This window comes from Piliocolobus tephrosceles, chromosome 2 (genome assembly GCF_002776525.5).
Source record: "Piliocolobus tephrosceles isolate RC106 chromosome 2, ASM277652v3, whole genome shotgun sequence".
Classification (NCBI taxonomy): Eukaryota; Metazoa; Chordata; class Mammalia; order Primates; family Cercopithecidae; genus Piliocolobus; species Piliocolobus tephrosceles.
The window spans coordinates 147,806,001-147,828,907 of record NC_045435.1 but is presented as its reverse complement, the minus strand read 5'-3'; the positions used below and the strand labels follow the sequence as shown (position 1 = coordinate 147,828,907).

Here is a 22,907-nt window from a genome sequence, read left to right as displayed (position 1 = left end):
GTCTGTCTGAGACTGTATTAGTTCATTTTCACACAGCTATAAAGAACTACCTGAGGCTGGATAATTTATAAACAAAGGAGCTTTAATTGGCTCACAGTTCTGCATGGCTGGGGAGGCCTCAGGAATCTTACAATCATGGTGGAAGGTGAAGGGGAAGGAAGGCAAGTCCTACATGGCTGCAGGAGAGAGAGAGCAAGCAAGTGAGGAGGGACTTGTCGAACACTTTTGAACATCAGATCTCATGAGAACTCACTATCATGAGAACAGCATGGGGGAAACTCCCTCCATGATCCAATCACTTCCCACCAGGTCCCTCCCTTGACATGTGGGGATTGCAATTCGAGATGACGTTTGGGTGGGGACACAGAGCCAAACCATAGCAGCACCTTAGTTTCCTCAATTGTAAAATGGAATTACTAATGCTGACTACATGGGATTGGGGATTAAATGCAATAACCTTAAAAGATGGACTGTATTTGAGTAGAAGAGATCACAAAAGGATGAGTGAAGAGAGGGTCAATGGATAGGTCACAAAACTATAGTAATATAACAGAACAAAGATGCAAAAGTGGGTTTGCAGTTGGATCATGGAGGATGTTGAATCTCAAGCTAAAATAGGCCATGGGGACTTTGCAGCAGACAGTGAGGTTTTAGTGTGTCTCAATCAGAAAGGCTGAAGAAAAAGGCCTTCAGTCTTTACACTATCATGATATTCTTTGGTGAATGAGCTCTTCATAGGAATTAGAGCTACATCTTTAGGGAGCTTGGTTTTCTGCATCTCTGAACCACCAACTTACAAATCCTGCGTTCATGACTAGGACCATAGAGAACCCTCTTGACATGGTGGAAAATTTGCTTTTATGGAAACCTAAGAACTTGACCCTATCAGGACTAGTCTTGGCGCTACCAGTACTGGTTCTTAAAATGTGCATTATTTGTGTACATTAGTCACCAGCCCATTTTTAATGTTGAACGGGGAGACTAAGGCTCAGGAACATGGTAGTCTCTTAATTATAGGTAGATTTTCTGAGAAGACTTCAGTCCTATAGGAGTTCAGAAATTTTCTTTTATTCCCAATGAGCTTAAAGGATTGATGGTAAGATTGATGAGAGAGAACCTTCTATTTTAAAATGGGGAATGTTTGGTTTCCAATTGAGTTCTTACATATGTTTCTTTGATCTTATCATAAGCTGCTCATGTTTCCCACCTGGAGAACGTGTCAGAGGAAGAAATGAACAGACTCCTGGGAATAGTGTTGGATGTGGAATATCTCTTTACCTGTGTCCACAAGGAAGAAGATGCAGATACCAAACAAGTTTATTTCTACCTATTTAAGGTGAGATTTTAACATTTTAAAAACATTTTCTCTCATTGTTCAAATGTGCTCAGTCTCCATATGCCAGGTCATGGGTGTGAAGGCTTTCAGCTCATGGTACATTTTGCCCTCAGAGTGTACTGAACCGTACGTTTCTTCATGATGGATTCTCTAAAATGACCCATCATACTTTGAACACATCACTCTCTTTGAGAGCTTTCACACTTGTATGCAAAGTTGAGTATCTTGATTTGCATATGCAAATAGATTTTTCCATCCACCCAACAAATATTTATTGCACATCTTCTCTGCATGTGGCACTAATGTAGGCATGAGGGATAGAACAGTGGACAAAACAGAGTTCTTCCCCTCATGAAGTATACATTTCAGTAGAAGAGACAGTCAACAAGTAAATAATATCTTTGCAGGTGGTGATAAGTGTTCTGAAGAGAAACAAAGTAGGATAAGTGCAATCAGAATGGCAGCGATGGTGGCGAGTTGGGGACATGCCAGCGAGGAAGGTCAGTTAGGATAGCCTCTCTGAGGAGACGGAAGTTGAGCAGAAACCTGAGTGGGAGATAGGAGCCATCTGTACAAAGTGCTGGGTGAAGAGCCTGCCAGGCAGAGGGAAAAACAGGTATTTTAGGCCGTGCACTAAGAGAGCTTGAAGTGATGTCCAAATAGCAAGGAGGGCAGCATGGTGGAGCCCAGCGAGCAGAGGAATGGCTGGGAGGAGATGTAGTTGGAGGAGTGGCTGTAAGTCCTGTATCTCTAATGCTTTAAGAGGAGGAATCAAGATATTCCAAATTTATTTTGGTATCTTAGCCACCGTTATCTGTTTCTCACTGACACCAGTCACCGATTATTGCTACCATTCCCCTACCTGTCTCTTCACTAGTTCTACCTCAGCTCCATGTGGGTCACATCCATTCCTTTCCCGTAGATGTACATCTCGTCAAGCTTCTGATTAGACCCAGGACTAACAGATGTGGGAAGCAAACTGGTGGTGGAAATGGATAGCAAAACTTCAGGTTGCCAAAAATAGATCTATAAACGAGGCTGCCAGAAGGAATAACCTTAAAAGAGAATAAACCTGCTATTGAGGGCGTTGTAGATTATGTTGTATTGTGTAACCCTTACAAGGATGTTAAAAGCAAAACAAAAGCACTCAGAGATTATGGGTAGGAAAAGTTTGCCTCTTCTAATAAGAAGCACTGTGCTTCATTTTTGGAAATAACTCCCCTTTAACTCATTTATATTTATTTGTGCTTCATTTTTATATGACAAAAATAGCTAAATTTTCCAGTAAGTTCCCTCTTTTGCTTTGGCTGCTAGGAATCTTGTGCAAATTTTGTATCCAATTCCTATAGCTTTTTTCTTTTCTTTGTCTGAACTTATTTAATTCATAATTTTGCCTTTCCCCCTTTTTATTAACTTATCTTTTATTGTACTAATGGGGTTTTTTGGGTGGTTAGGAGATAGGAGAGGGAGGTAGAATTATATTTTTAAAATTTGATAGATATTAAATTTGGGGATATTAATTTTACAAAGAATAATAGGAGAGAGAGAGAAAGAGAAAAAGAGTAGGGGAAGGGAGAGAATATGAACAGCTGGATTCCCCACAGCCATTAACAGGCACTAGACCACTTTAGGCATCCAGGTGACAACTTGTTGACGTGGCTGTGAGGCTTGAGTCATTCCGCTCGAGCCCTGGTAGGTTCACAGTGTTTAGAGCTTCTGTGGAAAAAGATCTTAGTTGAAGAAAAACAAGGTCTGCATGACTACAGCTATTATTTGTCTTGGAACTGTGCTCCCTGGCAGCTCCCACTACCCTGTTGGAAGTGAAGGTGGTGTCAAGGTTTCCATCCTGTCAGCCTCTTTTTGGTTTATAACCAACCAAACAGGCCAGAAAGCATTGCTCTGCTTTAAAGTACATCTTCTCTCTCTTTCTTCCCTACTTCATCTTAAAATAACAGTGCATATATATTTGCTTGTGGAAACACAGTCCAAAATATTAGCATTCTCCCCACCTCCTGCAAAAAGTATTATTCTTGGGCAAATGAGTTATAAATAATCTGTTCCTTAGCTTCTGAAAGGCAATTCCTAAAAACAAAACAAAAATAATGATTACAATTTTTTTTAATTTTAATTTTTTTGAGACAGAATCTTACTCTGTCATCCAGGCTGGAGTGTAGTGGTGTGATCCCAGCTCACTGCAACCTCCACCTCCTGAGTTCAAGTGATTCTTCTGCCTCAGCCTCCCGAGTAGCTGGGATTACAGATGTGTGCCACCATGCCTAGCTAATATTTGTATTTTTAGTAGAGATGGGTTTCACATTGTCAGTCAGGCTAGTCTCGAACTCCTAGCCTCAAGTGATTTCCCCCACTCGGCCTTCCAAAGTGCTGGGATTATGGGTATGAGCCACTGCACCTGGCCCATGATTTTTTAAAAAGAAAAAAGGAGAAAGGCAGTTCCTATGTCTCATGTGTCAATAATTAAAGTAAAAATGTGTTATATATTTTAGTAGCATTACAAAATTTCAGTCTTAATCTGGGCATGGTGGCTCACAACTGTAATCTGAGCACTTTGGGAGGCTGAGGCAGGCCCATTACTTGAGGTCAGGGGTTCGAGACCAGCCTGGTGAACATGGTGAAACTCTGTAGTAAAAATACAAAAATTAGCCAGGCATGGTTGTGCATGCCTGTAAATCCCAGCTACTTGTGAGGCTGAGGCAGGAGAATTGCTTGAGTCCAGGATGCACAGGTTGCCATGAACTGAGATCACGCCCCTGCACTCCAACTGGGGCAAGAGAGTGAGACAATGTCCCAAATAATAATATTAATAAAATCAGTCTTAGATGTTGAACATAAATCCAGTGGAAAGCTGCATCCTAAAGTTGAAGTATATCTTAGTGCTTACAAGTGTGGCTCTGGAGTCTAACTACCTGGGTTTAAAACTTTGGTCTATCACTTACTAAATGTGACTTTGGGCAAGTTAATCTGCCTTGTTAGTAGTAGCACCTACCTCAAAAGGTTAAATGAGATAATACATATGAAGAACCATGAAGATCGTCTAGTGAAATTAAGGATGCAAATACCTGCTGCTATTAAGAACTTTTTTATATGCCCACTTATCTCAGCTTCATCATCTTATAGATAAACTGAAGTTCAACATCTCCACAGTCCATCAGTTTACCTCCAAATTGAAACCCCCAATGGGCCAAGTTCCTAAATGGTCTTATTTTAACTGGTGGAAAAAAGCAAGCAACCAGAATTATTTGTATTTAATTTTTATGACCAATCTTTAGATATTCTTAGAACATATACAATGACTTATCTTTATTACAAATTTGCTTTTATAAAGATGGGCATAATACTTGAAAGGATGAACAAATGCCCCATACTCATAATTTGTGTGGCACCCCTGGAAGGAGTTGAGGTCTTTGTTTTTTTTTGTTTGTTTGTTTTTTTGTTTTTTTGTTTTTTTTTTTTGAGACGGAGTCTCGCTCTGTGGCCCAGGCTGGAGTGCAGTGGCCGGATCTCAGCTCACTGCAAGCTCCGCCTCCCGGGTTGACGCCATTCTCCTGCCTCAGCCTCCCGAGTAGCTGGGACTACAGGCGCCCGCCACCTCGCCCGGCTAGTTTTTTGTATTTTTAGTAGAGACGGGGTTTCACCGTGTTAGCCAGGATGGTCTTGATCTCCTGACCTCGTGATCCGCCCGTCTCGGCCTCCCAAAGTGCTGGGATTACAGGCTTGAGCCACCACGCCTGGCTGAGTTGAGGTCTTTGTAAGACGCAGTTCAGTGGTAAGACATGGTCATCTTCAACCTTGGTGGTTCATCGATTTCCATTTACCCCTGAGAGAATGGTTTTCATGTTTTGTTTCTACTGAAAAGGCAGTAAGCAGAGAAAGGAGGGATTGATGTTACTTAAATAACTGTGTGGTCATATCTAACTGACCCACATGTAAAAGTTACAGAAGATTCAAGCCAAGATTGAAGGTAAAGAATTTCAATATCCAATTTATTTTCTGCATTGTTCTTGGTAAGTGGCTCTGTGTTCTCTTTCCTGTTTGCTCTTTGAGAGCTTTAAATTCCAGTGGCAGGAATTAAGAGCAGTGTTTTTGTTTTGTGGGCATTGAGATGCCAGAAGAGTTGGCCTGCCTTCTACGGATGGAAGGGAAATGAAAAAAAGACTGCAACAGTGAAAGTTGCCCCATTTAGAACTCTGCAGACTTCCCTCCCAAAGAGCCTGGGCCCTAGATGACGCGTATGCCACGCAACTGCTATAGACAGCTCCTGTCCCGTGGCCTCCTTTGTGCAGAATAGATCTTGGTCTTTCACGTCTTTAAATAAGATCCTCTAGAGCTTCAGCACACCTACAGTGGCCTGGAGGGGCATGTGCCAAGTGTGTAGGGTTGCATACCAGGCCTCTGGGTCAATGGAAAGCCAGAAAGAGTAGGAGAAGAGGGAAGTGAATGGGACAGTGGTGTCTGTTGGACCAGCATGGGTGGCCTAGGCCGCCCAGAACATGAAAGAGGTCCGGTTCCTCTTAACTCTGGCTATGGATGTGAAGGCCAATTTGGGTTACCTGATATTCGTTGCCCATTTTATTGACTTAAGGATTTGTTTATATCTAGTTAAGATAAATAGAATATGGTAACTTCCTTTAAAGGCTGTGTGTGTGTGTGTGTGTGTGTGTGTGAGAGAGAGAGAGAGAGAGACAGAAGAGAGAGGAGAGAGAGACAGACATAGCAATTCAGTTTTTTTTTAATGATTTCTTTGCAGCTCTTGAGAAAGTCTATTTTACAAAGAGGAAAACCTGTGGTTGAAGGCTCTTTGGAAAAGAAACCCCCATTTGAAAAACCTAGCATTGAACAGGTAAAAAGATTTTAAGAAGTCCTCTTTTTATTGGCTTAAGGCTGAAGAAATCTTTTAATCCTCCTTTTACATGTCTGTCTATGGCTTCCCTCCTCCGTACCGAGGTTAGAGATGTTTACCAGTCTGTGGAAATTGTCCTGGAGGCTTTGGATCAGAGGTGTATACCTAATTTAATACATGATCTAGCTTTTGCCTTTTTGGGTTGTTACATACTCAGAGTTTACTGTGTGTGTGGGGAAGAAAAAATTAAGTAGAACATGTAGTTTGTAAGAACACATGAAATGTGCTTTCTCTTGTTGTTGATGCTTTAAAATGAAGTCTTTGTCCATTTGCTTGGCACTGTCTGAGAAAGCCTATTGAGATGAGGGAATTTAGTAGCAATGTGAAAAACATTGTAAGTCAAGCAAAAAAAGCAAAAAAGAAATAAGATTTTGTACCCAGAAATGGACTTCCTGCTACATTATGATTCCTGGAAAGAAGCCGTTTTACTCAGGGAATGTGTTCAAATGTAAAGAGTTTTTCTGTTAGGTGTTGTCAGTATCTTTCATTAGCATCACTTTTTTAGCCTTTCATTGTTTGGCTAAACAAAGACACTCTGGACTGAATTTTTTGATGAGAATGACTACTGAAGTCATGATACCAGAGTCCTTAAAAATAAATGCATTTTTATCAGTCAGTTTTCAGTAAATTTTATTTTGCCTCCAAACTCTATTAAATAAGAATTCATTGCTCTTTTATTTGAAATTAGATGAGATGGAATATTCTGTAGAAAGATTAAATTAACAGTTTTTTAAAAAGCCCATAATTCTGAATGATATATATATTTTGGTAAGCTTATTGACTTCAAACAAATGATGATAAAGAGTTTAAATTTTAGTTGTTTAGTTCAGTGGCAGGCATGATAGCAGCCTTTTGATTAGCATTTTTGTACTGTAAAAACATAATATTTATCTAAGAACTGCATTATATGTGGGCTACTCTGCTGATAGTGAAGCAATAATTATTCTGCACAGCAGTCATATTTTCTTGATTCAGGGTTTTGACCTTTTCAGTTCATGGTTTTGATTTTCTCCTTAATGCTTCAGGATTTCAGCAGGCGTAAAGTCATAACTCACAACCTCTCTGTCTTGTCACTTTTCATCCACTGTGATCTGAGGCAAGATTCCCACTGGGGATTGCTATTTTCTTTTAGGGAAAAGGAAGAGATTTTTGTGAATAGAGAAATGTCTGTTCTTTTGCTAATAACCACCAGTCGTGCTGGCTGTGTGGGTGTTCAGAATTAGTATGATTGCATAGCTGCATGAAGAAATTGCCTTCCCTCTTTTTAAGGGTGTGAATAACTTTGTACAGTACAAATTTAGTCACCTGCCAGCAAAAGAAAGGCAAACAATAGTTGAGTTGGCAAAAATGTTCCTAAACCGCATCAACTATTGGCATCTGGAGGCACCATCTCAACGAAGACTGCGATCTCCCAATGATGATATTTCTGGATACAAAGAGAACTACACAAGGTAATCAGATGCAAGTTCTTTTCCTTTGGCCCCATAAAGCCTGTTACAGACATAAAATTCTACTTGACTCTGTAAGTAGAGGGTTGCCTAGTTATCATTATGACTCCATCTAATTCAGAGATGATGTCTTTATAATTTAACTTACAAACTCCTACTTTTCATTACTGTCATAATATGTTGAGGGGTGAGGGATGTAAATCATCTATACCCAGTATGATAGCCACTTGCCGTATGAGCACTTGAAAATGTGGCTAGTTTGAATTGAGATTTCTATGATTGTACCAAACAAGAGTTTAAAATTGCTCATTAATAGTTTTAAAATATTGATTACTTGTAGAAATGATAGTACATTGGATATATTGGATTAAATAAAATATATTAAAGTTAATTTTACCTGTTTTTACCATTCCATTGTGGCTACTAGAAAATTTAAAATCCATATGTGGCTTGTATTATTTATCTATTGAATATTGCTGACCAGATAGCTACACTATAACTCTGAAATTAATTAGAGCCCTCACTCAAAAAATGCAATGACCATATAATGAAGTTAAAGAATTTTTTTTAGGCTGGGCACGGTGGCTCACGCCTATAATCCTAGCACTTTGGGAGGCCAAAGTGGGTAGATCACTTGGGTCAGGAGTTCAAGACCAGCCTGGTCAATATGGTGAAATCCCATCTCTACTAAAAATACAAAAATTAGCTGGGCATGGTGTCACATGACTGTAATCCCGGCTACTTGGGAGGCTGAGGCAAGAGAATCACTTGAACCCAGGAGGCAGAGTTTGCAGTGAGCTGAGATTGTGTGCTACTACACTGCAGCCTGGGCAACAGAGCAAGACTCTGTCTCAAAAAATATTTTTTTCCTTTTAAAGGGAAGATTAGCTTAGATCCAGAACTGTGATGGAACTGATATCATTATACATATTAGCTTCCAGGTTTTGTCCCTTTAAATAACATTTTATATTAGTTATAATGAAAGAAAATGTAGAATTTTGCAGCCTTTGTCTCTTCACTTAACATCATATCAAACATTTCACAGGTTACATTATAGTCCATTGAGTTGATTTACCCTAATTTACCTAACCATTTCTCTATTGCTGGATATTCAAACTCTGCAAATAGTCTTGGATTGAACATATATTTTCTTCTAAAGTGGAAATTTATTTTTATTGCTTATTACTTGCAGAATAATAGAATTGGTTTTACAAATCTTAAACTTGTACCATACAAAATATAATGACCTACATTTATTTTCATTTGTAGGAATGTGACTTGGGTCATCTATTCTTTTCAACTTTTTTATAACTTTTCTCTGTTTATATTTCAGAGGCACATCAAACTTCCATCAGGGGATATTAGGGAGCTTTAGTGCATATTTTTTTCCTGATTTAAAGTGGGCAGTAGTATCTTTTGATAGCCTGTCAAGACCACTTGTGCCCAGGTTATTTTCTGTAACAGCAGATAACGTGGAAGAATGGTATAATTTAAAATAAGCTTTCCTCTCTGTCATTGACCTAATTTCATGTGTAGCACACCCGATTTCCTCTCTTTCTCTTTACTTTTACAATATATACAATTTCAGTTACAAAGTATTTTCTCCTTAATAATTGATATTTATAGGAATTGCAGATTTCTTCAAAATAAGTTTTTAAATTATATCTTTATTTCTATGTCTTTCATTTTAGGATTTTACATTAACAATAGTCCTATATTATTGAAACTCTTGTTTATAATAAGAGTTGAGATGATAAATGTCTCAAAAATATATATTTTTTAATCCCACCTGTGAACAATTGACAAAGCTAAATATTTGTCAAAGCCAAGGCCCTGAATGCATTTGCCACTTTTAACAGAGAAAGTAATTGTTTCATCAAGAAAAAGGAGAATTAATTGTGAAGCAGCTTGGGAGACATTACTGTATTTTGTTTTATTTTTCTTTTTATTTTTTCTAGAGATGGTGTCTCATTCTATATCCCAGGCTGGAGTGCAGTGGCATGATCATAGCTCACTGTAGCCTCAACCTCCTAGACTCAAGCAATTCATATATCTCAGCCTCCTGAGTAGCTGGGACTACAGACACATGCCACCGTGCCTGGCTATTTATTTATTTTTTATAGAGATGGGGTCTCACTATGTTGCCCAGGCTTGAGGTCTCAAACTCCTGACCTCAAGCGATCCTCCCATCTTGGCCTCCCAAAGTGCTGGGGTTGCATGTGTGAGTCACTGTGCCCAGCTATGATATTTTAGAAAACAGAAGAAAAATGCAAGGTAGTCTTTGAGAATTACTAAGAAGTTGGTGGCACTTACAAATACTTAAGAAGTAGTAAAAATGGAAATTGGTTTGGATGAGTGCTGGGTTTGAATGGTGTGGGTCCATCTCTCCCTTGTTATGTGAGCTTTAGACCAGTCTCTGGTCTAAAGAGACCTTTGATTTCTTTCTCTGTCCAAGTGTCATGAGTTTTGTGTATTCCATGGGTGGTTTGTATGTAGTTTCTGACACACAGAACAGGTGCCAGGAAGATGCTCATCATCATTTTCCTCCCATGCACATTGTTCTCTAAAACTCAGTCACTGCCAATGTGGAGCTATTAAGCTAAAGCCTTAAATATATAATTGAGTGAGTGTGTAATTATTTGAATATCACTTTAGAAATTAAGATAGCAGGGAATAGAAAAACGGCAAAAGAGTCCTTTATAGCCCAGCATCCTAAGCCAACAGCTGAAGGCAAAGAGTGGAGTCAGACAATGGAAAAGAGAAACTTGCTGAGAGAAACTGAAATGAATATGCCCTGATGAGGTCTGAAACCTGCTGATTTCTAGGTGAAATGTAGACCAAGAACCCCTATTAATAATAAATAAGGAAATGAAGGTAGATGACACCAGCCTCCCCCGCGTCCCCACCATCACGTCATGTTGATGAGGAAAGGGAAGTAGAGAGGAACGACCTGTGAAAATTAGGAGAATCAATATTCAGAGTAAAACCTCACTGCCATGACCACATGGAGAATTAAAAAAACCACATACCACCACAGCATGATGTCTCACTGATACTGATCTTCTAAAAAATGGGTAATATTACTGGCTGCAGGCACCAGCAGGCTTTATCTTGATGTTACTGTAAGAGAACCTCAGGACCTATAACGCTGGTTCAGCTTATAACTTAGGGCAGTTACTGTAAATATTAGAACAAAGATGTGCCGAAAATGTTTGCAGTACATCAGTCTGAAAATGAAGTTAAACAGGATTCTTTGTGGAAAAGACTGGACTTAGAAAATGATTGTGTTCATTACAGAGCTAACTTGTAAATATTTATTCCATAAAAATTAAAAGCAAACTGGACAGTAGTACTGCTTAACTTACTTCTCTGTTCTGAATAAAAGAAAATAGTAATATTCCTTTTTTTTTTTTTTTTTTTTTGAGATGGAGTCTCTCTCTGTTGTCTAGGCTGGAGTGCAGTGGTGTGACCTCGGCTCACTGCCACCTCCGCCTCCTGGGTTCAGGCGATTTTCCTGCCTTGTCCTCCAGAGTAGCTGGGATTACAAGTGCATGCCACTATGCCTGGATAATTTTTGTATTTTTAGTAAAGATAGGGTTTCACCATGTTGGCCAGGCTGGCCTCAAACTCCTGACCTCAGGTGATCTGCCTACCTCATCCTCCTCAAGTGCTGGGATTAAAGGCGTGAGCCACCACACTCAGCCTAAATATTGTTACATAAGTGTATGTTAACTGTACCTAATATATACTTCCAGAAGCACTGTGGTTATAGAAAAAAATGTGGGCAAATATTTTGAAGTTCCTGAATTTGATGATAGTACACTATTATAATTCCATGAAGAAATAACCCGAAAAGAAAGTCAGAGGATTATGGCTTCTTTTTTTTTTTTTTTTTTTTTTGAGACGGAGTCTCGCTCTGTCGCCCAGGCTGGAGTGCAGTGGCCGGATCTCAGCTCACTGCAAGCTCTGCCTCCCGGGTTCACGCCATTCTCCTGCCTCAGCCTCCCGAGTAGCTGGGACTACAGGCGCCCGCCAACACGCCCGGCTAATTTTTTGTATTTTAGTAGAGACGGGGTTTCACCGTGTTAGCCAGGATGGTCTCGATCTCCTGACCTCGTGATCCGCCCGTCTCGGCCTCCCAAAGTGCTGGGATTACAGGCTTGAGCCACCGCGCCCGGCCCGATTATGGCTTCTTAAAATACAACTCACCAACAGTCTGCTGAAGGAAAGTGGCAAGTAATTAGTCTTAGATTTTGAATTGTGTAGAACTTTTGAAAGTTAAAGCTTACACCCACACTGAGGAGATGTTTCACAAGTATACAGAGCGACTGGGTGCAGTAGCTCATGCTTGTAATCCCAGCAACTTTGGGAGGCTGAGGCGGGAGGATCGCTTGAGCCCAGGAGTTTGAGCCCAGCCTGGGCAACAGGATGAGACTTCATCTCTACAAAAAAAATTAATAAACTATCTGGGTGTGGTGGCATGTGCCTGTGGTCCCAGCTACTCTGGAGGTTGAGGTGGGAGGATTGCTTGAGCCCAGGAGGTCAAAGCTGCATGGAGCCGTCCATGATCCTACCACTGCACTCCAGCCTGGGCGACAGAGCACAACCCTGTCTAAAAAAAAAAAAAGAGAGAAGAAGAAAAAGAATACATAGCAAGTTAGCTGAAACTAACTTGTTGGTTTTGGGAAACAGTTTTATTCAGCCATTCTTCTATGATGTATAGCCTATTGCCATGTGTACTGAGCATTCATTATTAGACATGTAAATCTAGAACAGAATTTATCAGGAAGCATGAAAAGAACACTAGGAAACGGGAGATCTGACTTCTAGTCTGGACTTCAGTAGTAACTGGGCCTCAGTCCCTGTGAACTAGGGCAGGTCAGTTTATTCCTGGAAACCACAGGATTTTCAGTTCAGCAAGTCAGTAGAATGAGTTGGTCTTCTGTGTTCACATTTTTAAATTCTGTTCACAGAAGTTACAAATCATCATGATGATGTGAAAAATCTGGGAGTTATTTGAACAGTTAGAAAATAGCATGCAAATACCATCCTTATTAGACATACAAAAATGAATAACTATCATTTTGCTTCTTTTTAGTAGACCTGAAATCAGTCATGTAGGTAAAATCTTTTCCTACAGTTACTTCTTTGGAGGAATACATGTGCCCATGCATGTCCATTTCCTTCTTTCTGTCTCACTATGTGCAATAATATCAATCAATATATTAAAACAACACTAGAAGTACACACACACACACTCATTCTTTCTGTCTCTTACGCGCGCGCACACACACACACATTGACTTGGCCTCATTGTCTTAATCTACTGTGAACTTTACAGATTACAAAATAAGGTTAATCTTGGAAGTTAAGAAAAAGTTGAAAAGTATAAATTGAGGCCTATAAAATGACTTTGAGGAAATGAATGAAAACCCATTATTTGAAAATTTTTACTAGCTAATAACAATCTATGCTGTCTTCTTCTACCCTGGGAAGATTGAATAACCTGTTAAAGCACTTTTGGATAACTTTTTAGGATTTTATGATAATATTTATAACCTATCATCTTTGTAGGAGAAATAATGTCAGTCATAGAGCCTTAGACGTCTGCAGATCTCTCGTCAGATGGAAATGCTCTTTAGACTCCAAATCAGCACTGTCCAATAGATATATAATATGAACCAAAAATGCAAGCCAGATATATAATTTAAAATTTTCTAGTAGCTACGTATAAAATGAATAGATAAAAGAAATTATTTTGAATTTTATATATATATCTTTTTTTTTTTTTTTTTTTTTTTTTTTTTGAGATGGAGTCTTGCAGTGTAACCCAGGCTGGGGTGCAGTGGCTCAATCTTGGTTCACTGCAACTTCCACCTCCTGGGTTCAAGCCATTCCCCTGCCTCTGCCTCCCGAGTAGCTGGGATTAAAGGCATGCGTCACCACACCTGGCTCATTTTTGTATTTTTAGTAGAGACAGCATTTGACCATGTTGGCCAGGCTGATCTCGAACCCCTGACCTTAAATAATCTGCCCGTCTTGATCTCCCAGAGTGCTGGGATTACAGGCATGAGCCACCACAGCTGGCCAATAATATATATATTTTTTACCCAATATATCAAAAATATCATTTCGGCTGGGCATGGTGGCTCACGCCAGTAATCCTAGCACTTTGGGAGGCCAAGGTGGGTGGATTGCTTGAGGTCAGGAGTTCAAGACCTGGCCAACATGGTGAAACCCTGTCTCTACTAAAAATACAAAAATTAGTCAGGCATGGTGGCGGACACCTGTAATCCCAGCTACTCAGGAGGCTGGGACAGGAGAGTAGCTTGAATGGGGAGGTGGAGGTTGCAGTGAGTTGAGATCATGCCATTGCACTCCAGCCTGGGACACAGAACAATACTCAGTCTCAAAAACAAAACAAAACAAACCACAAAAACAAAAAACCCACAAAAATGTAATTTCACTATGTAACCATTGTGAAAAATTATTAAGGATGTATATTTACTTTTTTGGTACTGAGTCCTTCAAACCTCCAAATCCAGTGTTTATTTTGCTTTTTCCTTTTTTTTTTTTTTTTGAGATGGAGTGTTGCTGTGATTCCCAGACTGGAGTGCAGCGGTATGATCTCGGCTCACTGCAACCTTCGCCTCCGAGGTTCAAACGATTCTCTTGCCTCAGCCTCCCGAGTAGCTGGGACTACAGGTGCCTGCCACCATGCCTGGCTAATACTTATATTTTTAGTAGAGATGGGGTTTCATCGTGTTCCCCAGGCTGGTCTTGAACTCTTGACCTCAGGTGATCCACCTGCCTCAACTTCCCAAAGTCCTGGGATTACAGGTGTGAGCCACTGCATCCGGCCAAATCCAGTGTGTATTCACACATCTTAATTCAGTAGCTAAATTTTAAACAATTAAAACTAGATGGAGTCCTACTGGAACAATCAAGTTATGTTTAATGGGAAAACATTTTACACTGTTTCCACTTAAAAGTAAAATTGAAATTGATTAAATGAAATTAAAAGTTAAACTTCTAGGTCATACTAGCCACATTTCCAGTGCTCAATAGTTACCAGTGGCTGGTGGCTACTGTGTTGAATAGCAGAGACATAGAATCATCCCCATCATCAGTGAAAGCTTTATTGGACAATAAATCTTTAAACCTTTCATTGCAGAAGATTGGACATATTTTGTTATTTTTAAAATTTGGTCATGTTCTGTATAATAACGTTTTAGTCAGCAATGGACCATATATAATGACAGTCGTCCTTTGAGATTATACGAAAATTTTGCTGTACTTTTCTATGTTGAGGTATATTTAGATATACAAATACTTACCATTATGTTACAGTTGCTTGTAGTATTCAGTACAGTAACATGCTGTACAGGTTTGCAGCCTAAGAGCAATAGACTATGCCATAGAGCAGGGGTCCCCAACACGTGGGCCATGGTCCACCATGGGTCTGTGGCTCATTAGGCACCGGGCCTCACAGCAGGAAGCAAGTAGTGGGCGAGTGAGCATTATAGCCTGAGCTCCCCTCCTGTTAGATCAGTGGCGGCGTTAGATTCTCATAGGAGCACGAACCCTATTGTGAACTGCGTGTGTGAGGGACCTAGGTTACGCATTCCTGCTGAGAGTCTAAGGCCTGATGATCTGAGGTGGAACAGTTTCACCTGGAAACCATCCCTTCTACCCTGTAGCCATGGAAAAATTGTCTCATGAAACTAATCCCTGGCGCCAAAAAAGTTGGGGACCTCTGCCATAGAGCCTAGGTGCCAAGTGTGTAGTAGGTTCTACCATCTAGGTTTGTGTAGGAACACTCTCCAGTGTTAGCACAGTGATCAAATCACCTGACTCATTTCTGAGCATGTATTCCCATTGTTAAGCAAGACATGAAAGACATGACCATATTAAGTCTTACAGATAGTCTTGTGATTGCCTAAGTCTCACGAAATTGAACTTCTGATTATGAAGATTTGTGACTGTTTAACTCTACATTTGTAGTTTCATTACTTGTTATTTGGGATCTGACTTCCCCTCAGCCCTAGATAGATAGATAGATAGATAGATAGATAGATAGATAGATAGATAGATAGATAGCATGTCAGTGTCTCATTCTGTTACTGTCACCCAGGCTGCATTGCGGTGGCACAATCATAGCTCACTGCAGCCTAGAACTCCTAGGTTCAAGCAATCCTACCTCCTCAGCTTCCCAAGTAGCTAGGACTATAGGCATGTGCCAATACACCTGGCTAATTTTTAAACTTTCTGTAGAGATGGGCATCTTACTATGTTGCCTAGGCTGGTCTCAAACTCCTGGGTTCAAGCAGTCTTCGTGCTTGGGCCTTCCAAAGCACTGGGATGACTGGTGTAAGCCACCATGCCGTGCCTAGCCAGCCCATTCTTTTAACTTAGTTAAGTGCCCACAGACTAACATCTAGCAAAGAACTGGCTTTGAAAGCAATGAATTTCTATATGAAGCACCTTATGGATTACAAAATAAATGTACTTTATAGTTTTTTTCTGCTACCAAGATCACTCTTTCAGACAAGAGACAACATTAACACTTGAGGTACCCATTTCAGTATTGTAAACATAAACGACATTTGGGGTGTAAATTATTAAAGGAAAAAAGTTGAGAGAAGAAATAGAAATAGTAGCGGAAGTTTTAGGTTATTTTTGAATCTAGGCAGACGAACTAAGACTAATGAAAGCATTTTCTCCAAAGGTGTTGGAACCACTGCGACAGCCACCACCATTTCCACCACCAGCACACATACAGGCGAAACATTTTATAATACAGAATAAGATTTTTTTAAAAATGTCAGGAGCATGAATAATATTATTCCTCTCTTCATTAAAGGGCTCAAAGTTCATCGGGAGCTTTTTGTAGCAGCTTGGGCACATTAGAGAGCTGTCTCCCGTTTTAAAGGAGAACAGGAAAGCACATAGAGAGGAGAGGTTTGATTTTTGGAAGGCAGTCCTTTCCTAGAAGAGGGTGATTTGGGTCTGCTCTCGAGGAATAAGAATCTGTGGAATAACGCTTTTTGACCTTTTCCTCGTTTGGTGCCACCCTCCATGGCTACCACTGTTACATTTATGTTGCTGGGTCCTGGGAAATTCACATCTTCCACTTCCAGGAGATAAAAAAAAAAAAAAAAAAAAAAAAAAAATTACGGTTGGCTGAGTGTGGTAGCTCATGTCTATAATCCCAGCACTTTGGGAAGCTGAGGTGGGTGGATCTCTTTAGTCCAGCAGTTCGAGACAAGCCTGGGCAACATGGTGAAACCCCGTCTTTACAAAAAATACAAAAAAATTAGCCATGTGTGGTGGTGCATGCCTGTGGTCCCAGCTGTTCGGCAGGCTGAGGTAGGAGGGTCACTTGAGCCCAGGAGGTGGAGGTTGCAGTGAGCTGAACCTGCACTCCACTGCACTCCAGCCTGGGTGACACAGTGAGACCCTTTCTCAAAAAAAAAGAGAAAAAGAAAGAGGTTTATTTTTGAATAGACTTTTACTCTCCACTGTATGTTGGCCGAATGCACTTTCTAAATTAGATGACCTCTGTTGTCAGTGTACCCTGGAACTGTGGTCAGATCTCAAGAAAACTCCTGGCTTCCCTCTGGTCTGGTCCTCCTCCAGCATCGTGCAGTGATGCTGAGGTGCATTTTTGACTTTGAGTCTGAGAAAAATGTACCTAGGTGACAGATGGTAGAAGCTTAATACTTCCTACATTTTTGACTGAGTTTTAAACAGTACTGGAGATCGTTGTCTTCCCACCAAACCTCCGATAAGTGCTGTGTAGGCTTTTTAAATAAATTTTAACATTTTCCTCAGAGGACTAGGTGGTTAATTCTGATTCTTTCACAGAAGAGACTTCCTCAGCTTCTCTTTTAAATTTTTCTTTCATTTAAACTACCATTAGTGTGCCAGTAACTCCAGTTATACTATGCCTTTTATATACAGTATTTCATTTAATGCTCACAAGACCCCAATGAGGTAGGTATTATTGTTGTCCCCATTTTACAGGTAAGGAAAGAGAGGCTAAATAGCATAATTAAATTTTCAAAGTTATGCAGCTAGTTAAGTGGCACAGCAGGAATTTGATCCCAGGGGCTGTTTGACTCCAGGACTCACTGTGTGATGCTGCAGAATGAGTTGATTTTAACAGAATTAGACACAAATGGTGGTGTAAAGGCAAGCTAATTCCCAAGTTTCACTAGCTGGTAGGGATATTGTTGCTTGTTATTGCAGGCCTAGTTTTTTTTCTGCTATGGTTAATAGTACGAGATAAACATAATTGGATATTTCTGATGTCCTGGGGGTTTACAGGATATTGATGGTGCTTGACTTCTCTTGTCGCAGGTGGCTGTGTTACTGCAACGTGCCACAGTTCTGTGACAGTCTACCTCGGTACGAAACCACACAGGTGTTTGGGAGAACATTGCTTCGCTCGGTCTTCACTGTTATGAGGCGACAACTCCTGGAACAAGCAAGACAGGAAAAAGATAAACTGCCTCTTGAAAAACGAACTCTAATCCTCACCCATTTCCCAAAGTAAGGGAGAGTTTTTGCTGGTCTTTGTTTGATCCCAGAGCTTGAGGTTGCTAAATACAATGCCAAAGCCTGCATAAATAACAAGATCAGGAATGATAGAAAAAGCATTCCAGGCCGGGCGCGTTGGCTCAAGCCTGTAATCCCAGCACTTTGGGAGGCCGAGACGGGCGGATCACGAGGTCAGGAGATCGAGACCATCCTGGCTAACACGGTGAAACCCCGTCTCTACTAAAAAAAATACAAAAAACTAGCCAGGCGAGGTGGCGGACACCTGTAGTCCCAGCTACTCGGGAGGCTGAGGCAGGAGAATGGCGTGAACCCGGGAGGCGGAGCTTGCAGTGAGCTGAGATCCGGCCACTGCACTCCAGCCTGGGCGATAGAGCGAGACTCCATCTAAAAAAAAAAAAAGAAAAAAGAAAAAGCATTCCAAGGGGGAGGGAGAAAAGACCCTCAGTTCCCTTTGTGAATCTTCTTGGGTATTTTCCAGTCCGTTTATTAGCCTGACTTTGGGTTGACTGCCGTCATTGCTCCCTTATCCCCTCCTCATCCTACCTGAGTCATTGTCTCTGACTCTTATAGAATGGAGCAGTGCTTTCTTTTGTATATTCAGCGGCCAGGAAGCTCTAGAAAGATGAGGGAGAATGTTTAGGTACATTTTCCAGCCACTCAGAAATGGTGCAAAAGTAGTCAAGTGGCTTTTTTTTTTCCCATTCAATTTCTCCAACTTTTTCTAAGCACTGGTGAACCATCCCTGCCTCAGCTGTAGTAGACTTCCCCCCACTCTTTGGAAACTAGACTGCAAAAGCAGGGATGAAGAGGAATAGAGACCTCCTTCAGCATGACCTTTGAACCTCTATACTGAATTTCTTGTAGAATATGCATACTTTGGTGCTTCTTGCTTCTTGCACCTGACAGAGCTCCGAGGCATAAATAATCATTTAAATATTTTAAAGGGAAGGAAATGCTTCAAAGCAATAGAAAGTTGCGGTGCTGCACCACTGGCCTTGGAAATGCATTTTTAATACTAAGAACCAAAAATTTAAGCTAAGAGGTTGGATGCTGGTGAGATAGGCCAAGGGTGCAGTTGATGACTTCTCATGGAGCAATAACAGCGAGAAATGAATGAGACAGTTCATTTTGTGGTTGTCATTCTGCCTAGATCAGCATTTGGTCAGGAAGGTAAAAGGCGTAATTTGAAAAGGCTGGCTAGGTATGATATAGCCTTCCTTTCCCACACCATTCTGAACTGCTGATGTAGAGAATAGAATTTGAGAGGAAGTATTCTTTGATGAAAGATTGTGAAACCCTGTTTTGTTTGAGAAACTAGATTTTTATTACTCAGATAGTATTATTAGATTACAGAATTTTTGTCTCACTAAAGATAGAGTTTTAATTCATAACAATAAGGTTCAAAACAACAATCAAAACAACAAAACAACAAAAACAACAAAGCAACAACAAAACAAAATGGTTTTCTGAGAGAAATTGACTGAAGATTCCATGGCATTTTAACCCAAATCCTAAACCTTAGATAGATGTCATGAGTAATTCTGATGGGCTTTGGCAGAACACCTACTATTTGCACATATATTTCAGCAACCTGATTGTCAGAATTTTCTTTAGAGAACCAGTACATGAGACTAAGTCATGACATGAACATTTTGTTGTCCTCTGTGGAGGGAGATTCTGAAGCACTTAAACTGCAGTTTGGATGTTGCTCCCAAAACGGGTTATGAAATTAGGGCACACTCATGTATTTCAGTGTCTTTTAACTGACGTAAGCTCCTTTCCATAGAGACTAAAGCAGTTTTCTTACTTATGTATCTATTACATTTGCTATATAAGCAGCATTTTATGTTTTCAGGTGATAGCTGTCATTCTGTCTCTGAGTCAAGGGACAAAGAAGACTCCTCCCTTCCCAACACCTGTTATGGTATTTAAAGAGAAATTTTAGTTACTTTGCATAATAACATTTTTCCCATAACAAATTCATTTTGCTTCTTGCAGATATTTGCTAATTATAGTGTGTTTTGTTCCCTCAGCCCATAGTTCTGGCATGCTTATGCTAAGAGCTAAAACATCCATGCTGCCTTCTTTTCTTCTCTATTACTAATGGTGGGGTAAAACTACCACCCACTTCTCCTTTTAAATCCCTTTCCACCGAATATGACAACATTTAAGGCTGTTGGAGATTTATACCTACAGTTTTGGCAGCAGAACCACACATGTTGAAACCTGAGGTATTATTGAGTCTTGGGCACTGTTTCAGAGTTAGAGCTGGGACCGGATTCCCAGCACCCAGGGAGGTCTCTGCAATTCTCAGATGCATTTTCAGGGCTTACATTCTTTTCTTCGTATTCTTCATATGTGCTGCCTTTTTTCCCAGTTGGCTTTAACATGTGCCTCTTTCCCTATTCACCTAATTACAAAGATTTTTTTAAGTTTTGTATCTATATTTCACTCTAAAAGTGAAGAAAATTTGGTCCAGGGGAAAAAATGAAGAAGACCACTGATAGCTTCACCACTCTGAACTATTTTTAGTGCTTTTAGATATTTCTGTTTTTCCCCCACTTATTGGCGAAAAAAAAATCAGTAAGCCTCAGAGGGACTTAGGTATGTGTATTTCTTTTTTCTTTTTTTCTCTTTTAATTTTTAAGTTTTTAAAATCACCTGCCCTATTCTGATAAGCATCTGTATTTCTAATAAGGTTTCCAGATGATTTCTATGGGTTGCCAAAACTTGAGATCCATTTGGTTTAAAGTTAGCCTAGTAATTAATTAGTTACTGGTTCCAATCCTGATCCTGCCATTTACTAGTTGCAGGAATTTGATCCAGTTATTTAACTTCTCTGTGCCCTACTTTCTTCATCTGTGAAATGGGTATGAATTTTATCTCATAGGGTTGTTAAAAAGATCAAGTGAGTTAGTATACATCAACCACTTACAACACTGCCTATCATGTAGTAAGAGCTATACATGTGCGTGACAAATAAAAATAGAAAATATAACTCATAGAGTTGATGTGAGGATTCAGTAAGAAGTTCTTAGAGCAGTGCAGGCACAAAGTAAGCACTCAGTAAATATTAGTAACTTTTGTGAAGGTAATGACAGTGACAATGCAGCTATATGGAGGGCTGAAATCATGCTCTGAGATTCACTGAGGAAGATTAATGAATTTCTACTGATGTAATTCATGTGTCTGTATCCTATGTTGTGTTAAACTATGCAGGGTCAAAAGAGTAAACATTTGTATAAATGCATTTCTGTATTTGTATATACCAGGGCTGCCCAACTAAATTGTAATTTCAGTTGTAATCCTCCATTATATTTCTGATTGAAGGTTTGAGGCACTGATGTTAAGGTGATTGCCACAGATTATTAGGGCTGTTGTCCTTACAGTAGTTTTTTTGTTTTTTTTTTTTAAATCTTATTGCTATTACTCTTGTGTCTAGATTTCTGTCCATGCTAGAAGAAGAAGTTTATAGTCAAAACTCTCCCATCTGGGATCAGGATTTTCTCTCAGCCTCATCCAGAACCAGCCAGCTAGGCATCCAAACAGGTAAGTTTCCTTTTACATAAATCAGAGAACAACCAGGAAGGCCAACCTGACGTGTAAGTTGCAGTGAACTGCAACTTATACTTAACTCTATAGTCAAATGAGCTTAGCTCTATAGTCAAATGCTGGCTCTTTCCAAACCCAATTATAGTCTCAGTCGATGGCTAGACACACCTAGGAATCAAGTCTCCATCTGACCTCTTCATCTGTGGTATCTGTTTTGTACATCAAGTTACCACCAGGTATAATGGTGGATAGTGAGTGAGAATGGCAGTCTTGAGTCTCAGGATGTGAACTACTTCCCTGTGGGGACAGGGCATCCTTGCTATTGCTTAAATCAGCCAGTGGCATCAGTTGGCATTTTGTGAGGAAGGAAGACAGGTGCCTTCTGGAGTCACAGTGATCCCAGAAAGAGGATCTGAATTCCTGCCTTTGACACTAGGAAGACTCCATGGAGAAGTTTGGCAAGAAATGCCGAAACAGTTTATATCTGGCTATGGGGAAAGACAGGATGCAAAATTTTGATGTCAAGAGTTTTTTTGTAGTGCTCTAGGTCAATGTGTAATATGGGGGCTTGTGAGTATTGCCTCTAATGCCTCCAGCAAAGAAAAAAAGATTTATTCTTGCTTTAAAAACAAAATTGAAGTATAATTTATATGTAGTAAAATGTACTCTTTTTACCGTGCTGTGTTTTGACAAACACATATATTTGAGTAATTACCACTGCCATCAAAATATAGAACAGTGGCCTCCTTCCAGACAGATTCCCTTGTACCTCTCTGTAGTGCATTCGTAGTCCTACCTCGAGCTCTGGCAACTAGTGATCTGTTTTTTTGTTCTTATAGTTTTGCCTTTTCCAGAAAGTCATAGGAGTGGAATCATATAGTAGACAGCTTATTGAGACTAATAACTTTAACTCAGCACAGTGCATTTGAGAGGTGATTTTTGAAAAAGGTTTTCATCTAGAGCTCAAGTTTAGGTGTAAATATAACTACATCCCTACAAACCAAAGTACTAGTGAATGAGGAATTTTATTTGAATCATACTCTTTTTGTTTGAGCTCATTACCAAAAACATGTCAAAAACATATTTGTGT

The 22,907-nt window shown here is 40.0% G+C and overlaps 1 protein-coding gene across 3 annotated transcripts in view; it reads left to right on the top strand.

Moving 5' to 3' along the window:
• The window catches only part of KAT2B (lysine acetyltransferase 2B), a 117,680-nt gene that overhangs the window by 55,874 nt on the left and 38,899 nt on the right, over positions 1-22,907 (top strand). For all 3 annotated transcript variants that reach the window (XM_023207309.2, XM_023207311.1, XM_023207310.2), the window contains exons 3-7: positions 1,191-1,336; positions 6,102-6,194; positions 7,524-7,705; positions 18,065-18,256; positions 21,708-21,814. In XM_023207309.2, coding sequence (XP_023063077.1) covers positions 1,191-1,336; positions 6,102-6,194; positions 7,524-7,705; positions 18,065-18,256; positions 21,708-21,814 — 720 coding nt within the window. The remainder of the gene's footprint in view (positions 1-1,190; positions 1,337-6,101; positions 6,195-7,523; positions 7,706-18,064; positions 18,257-21,707; positions 21,815-22,907) is intronic.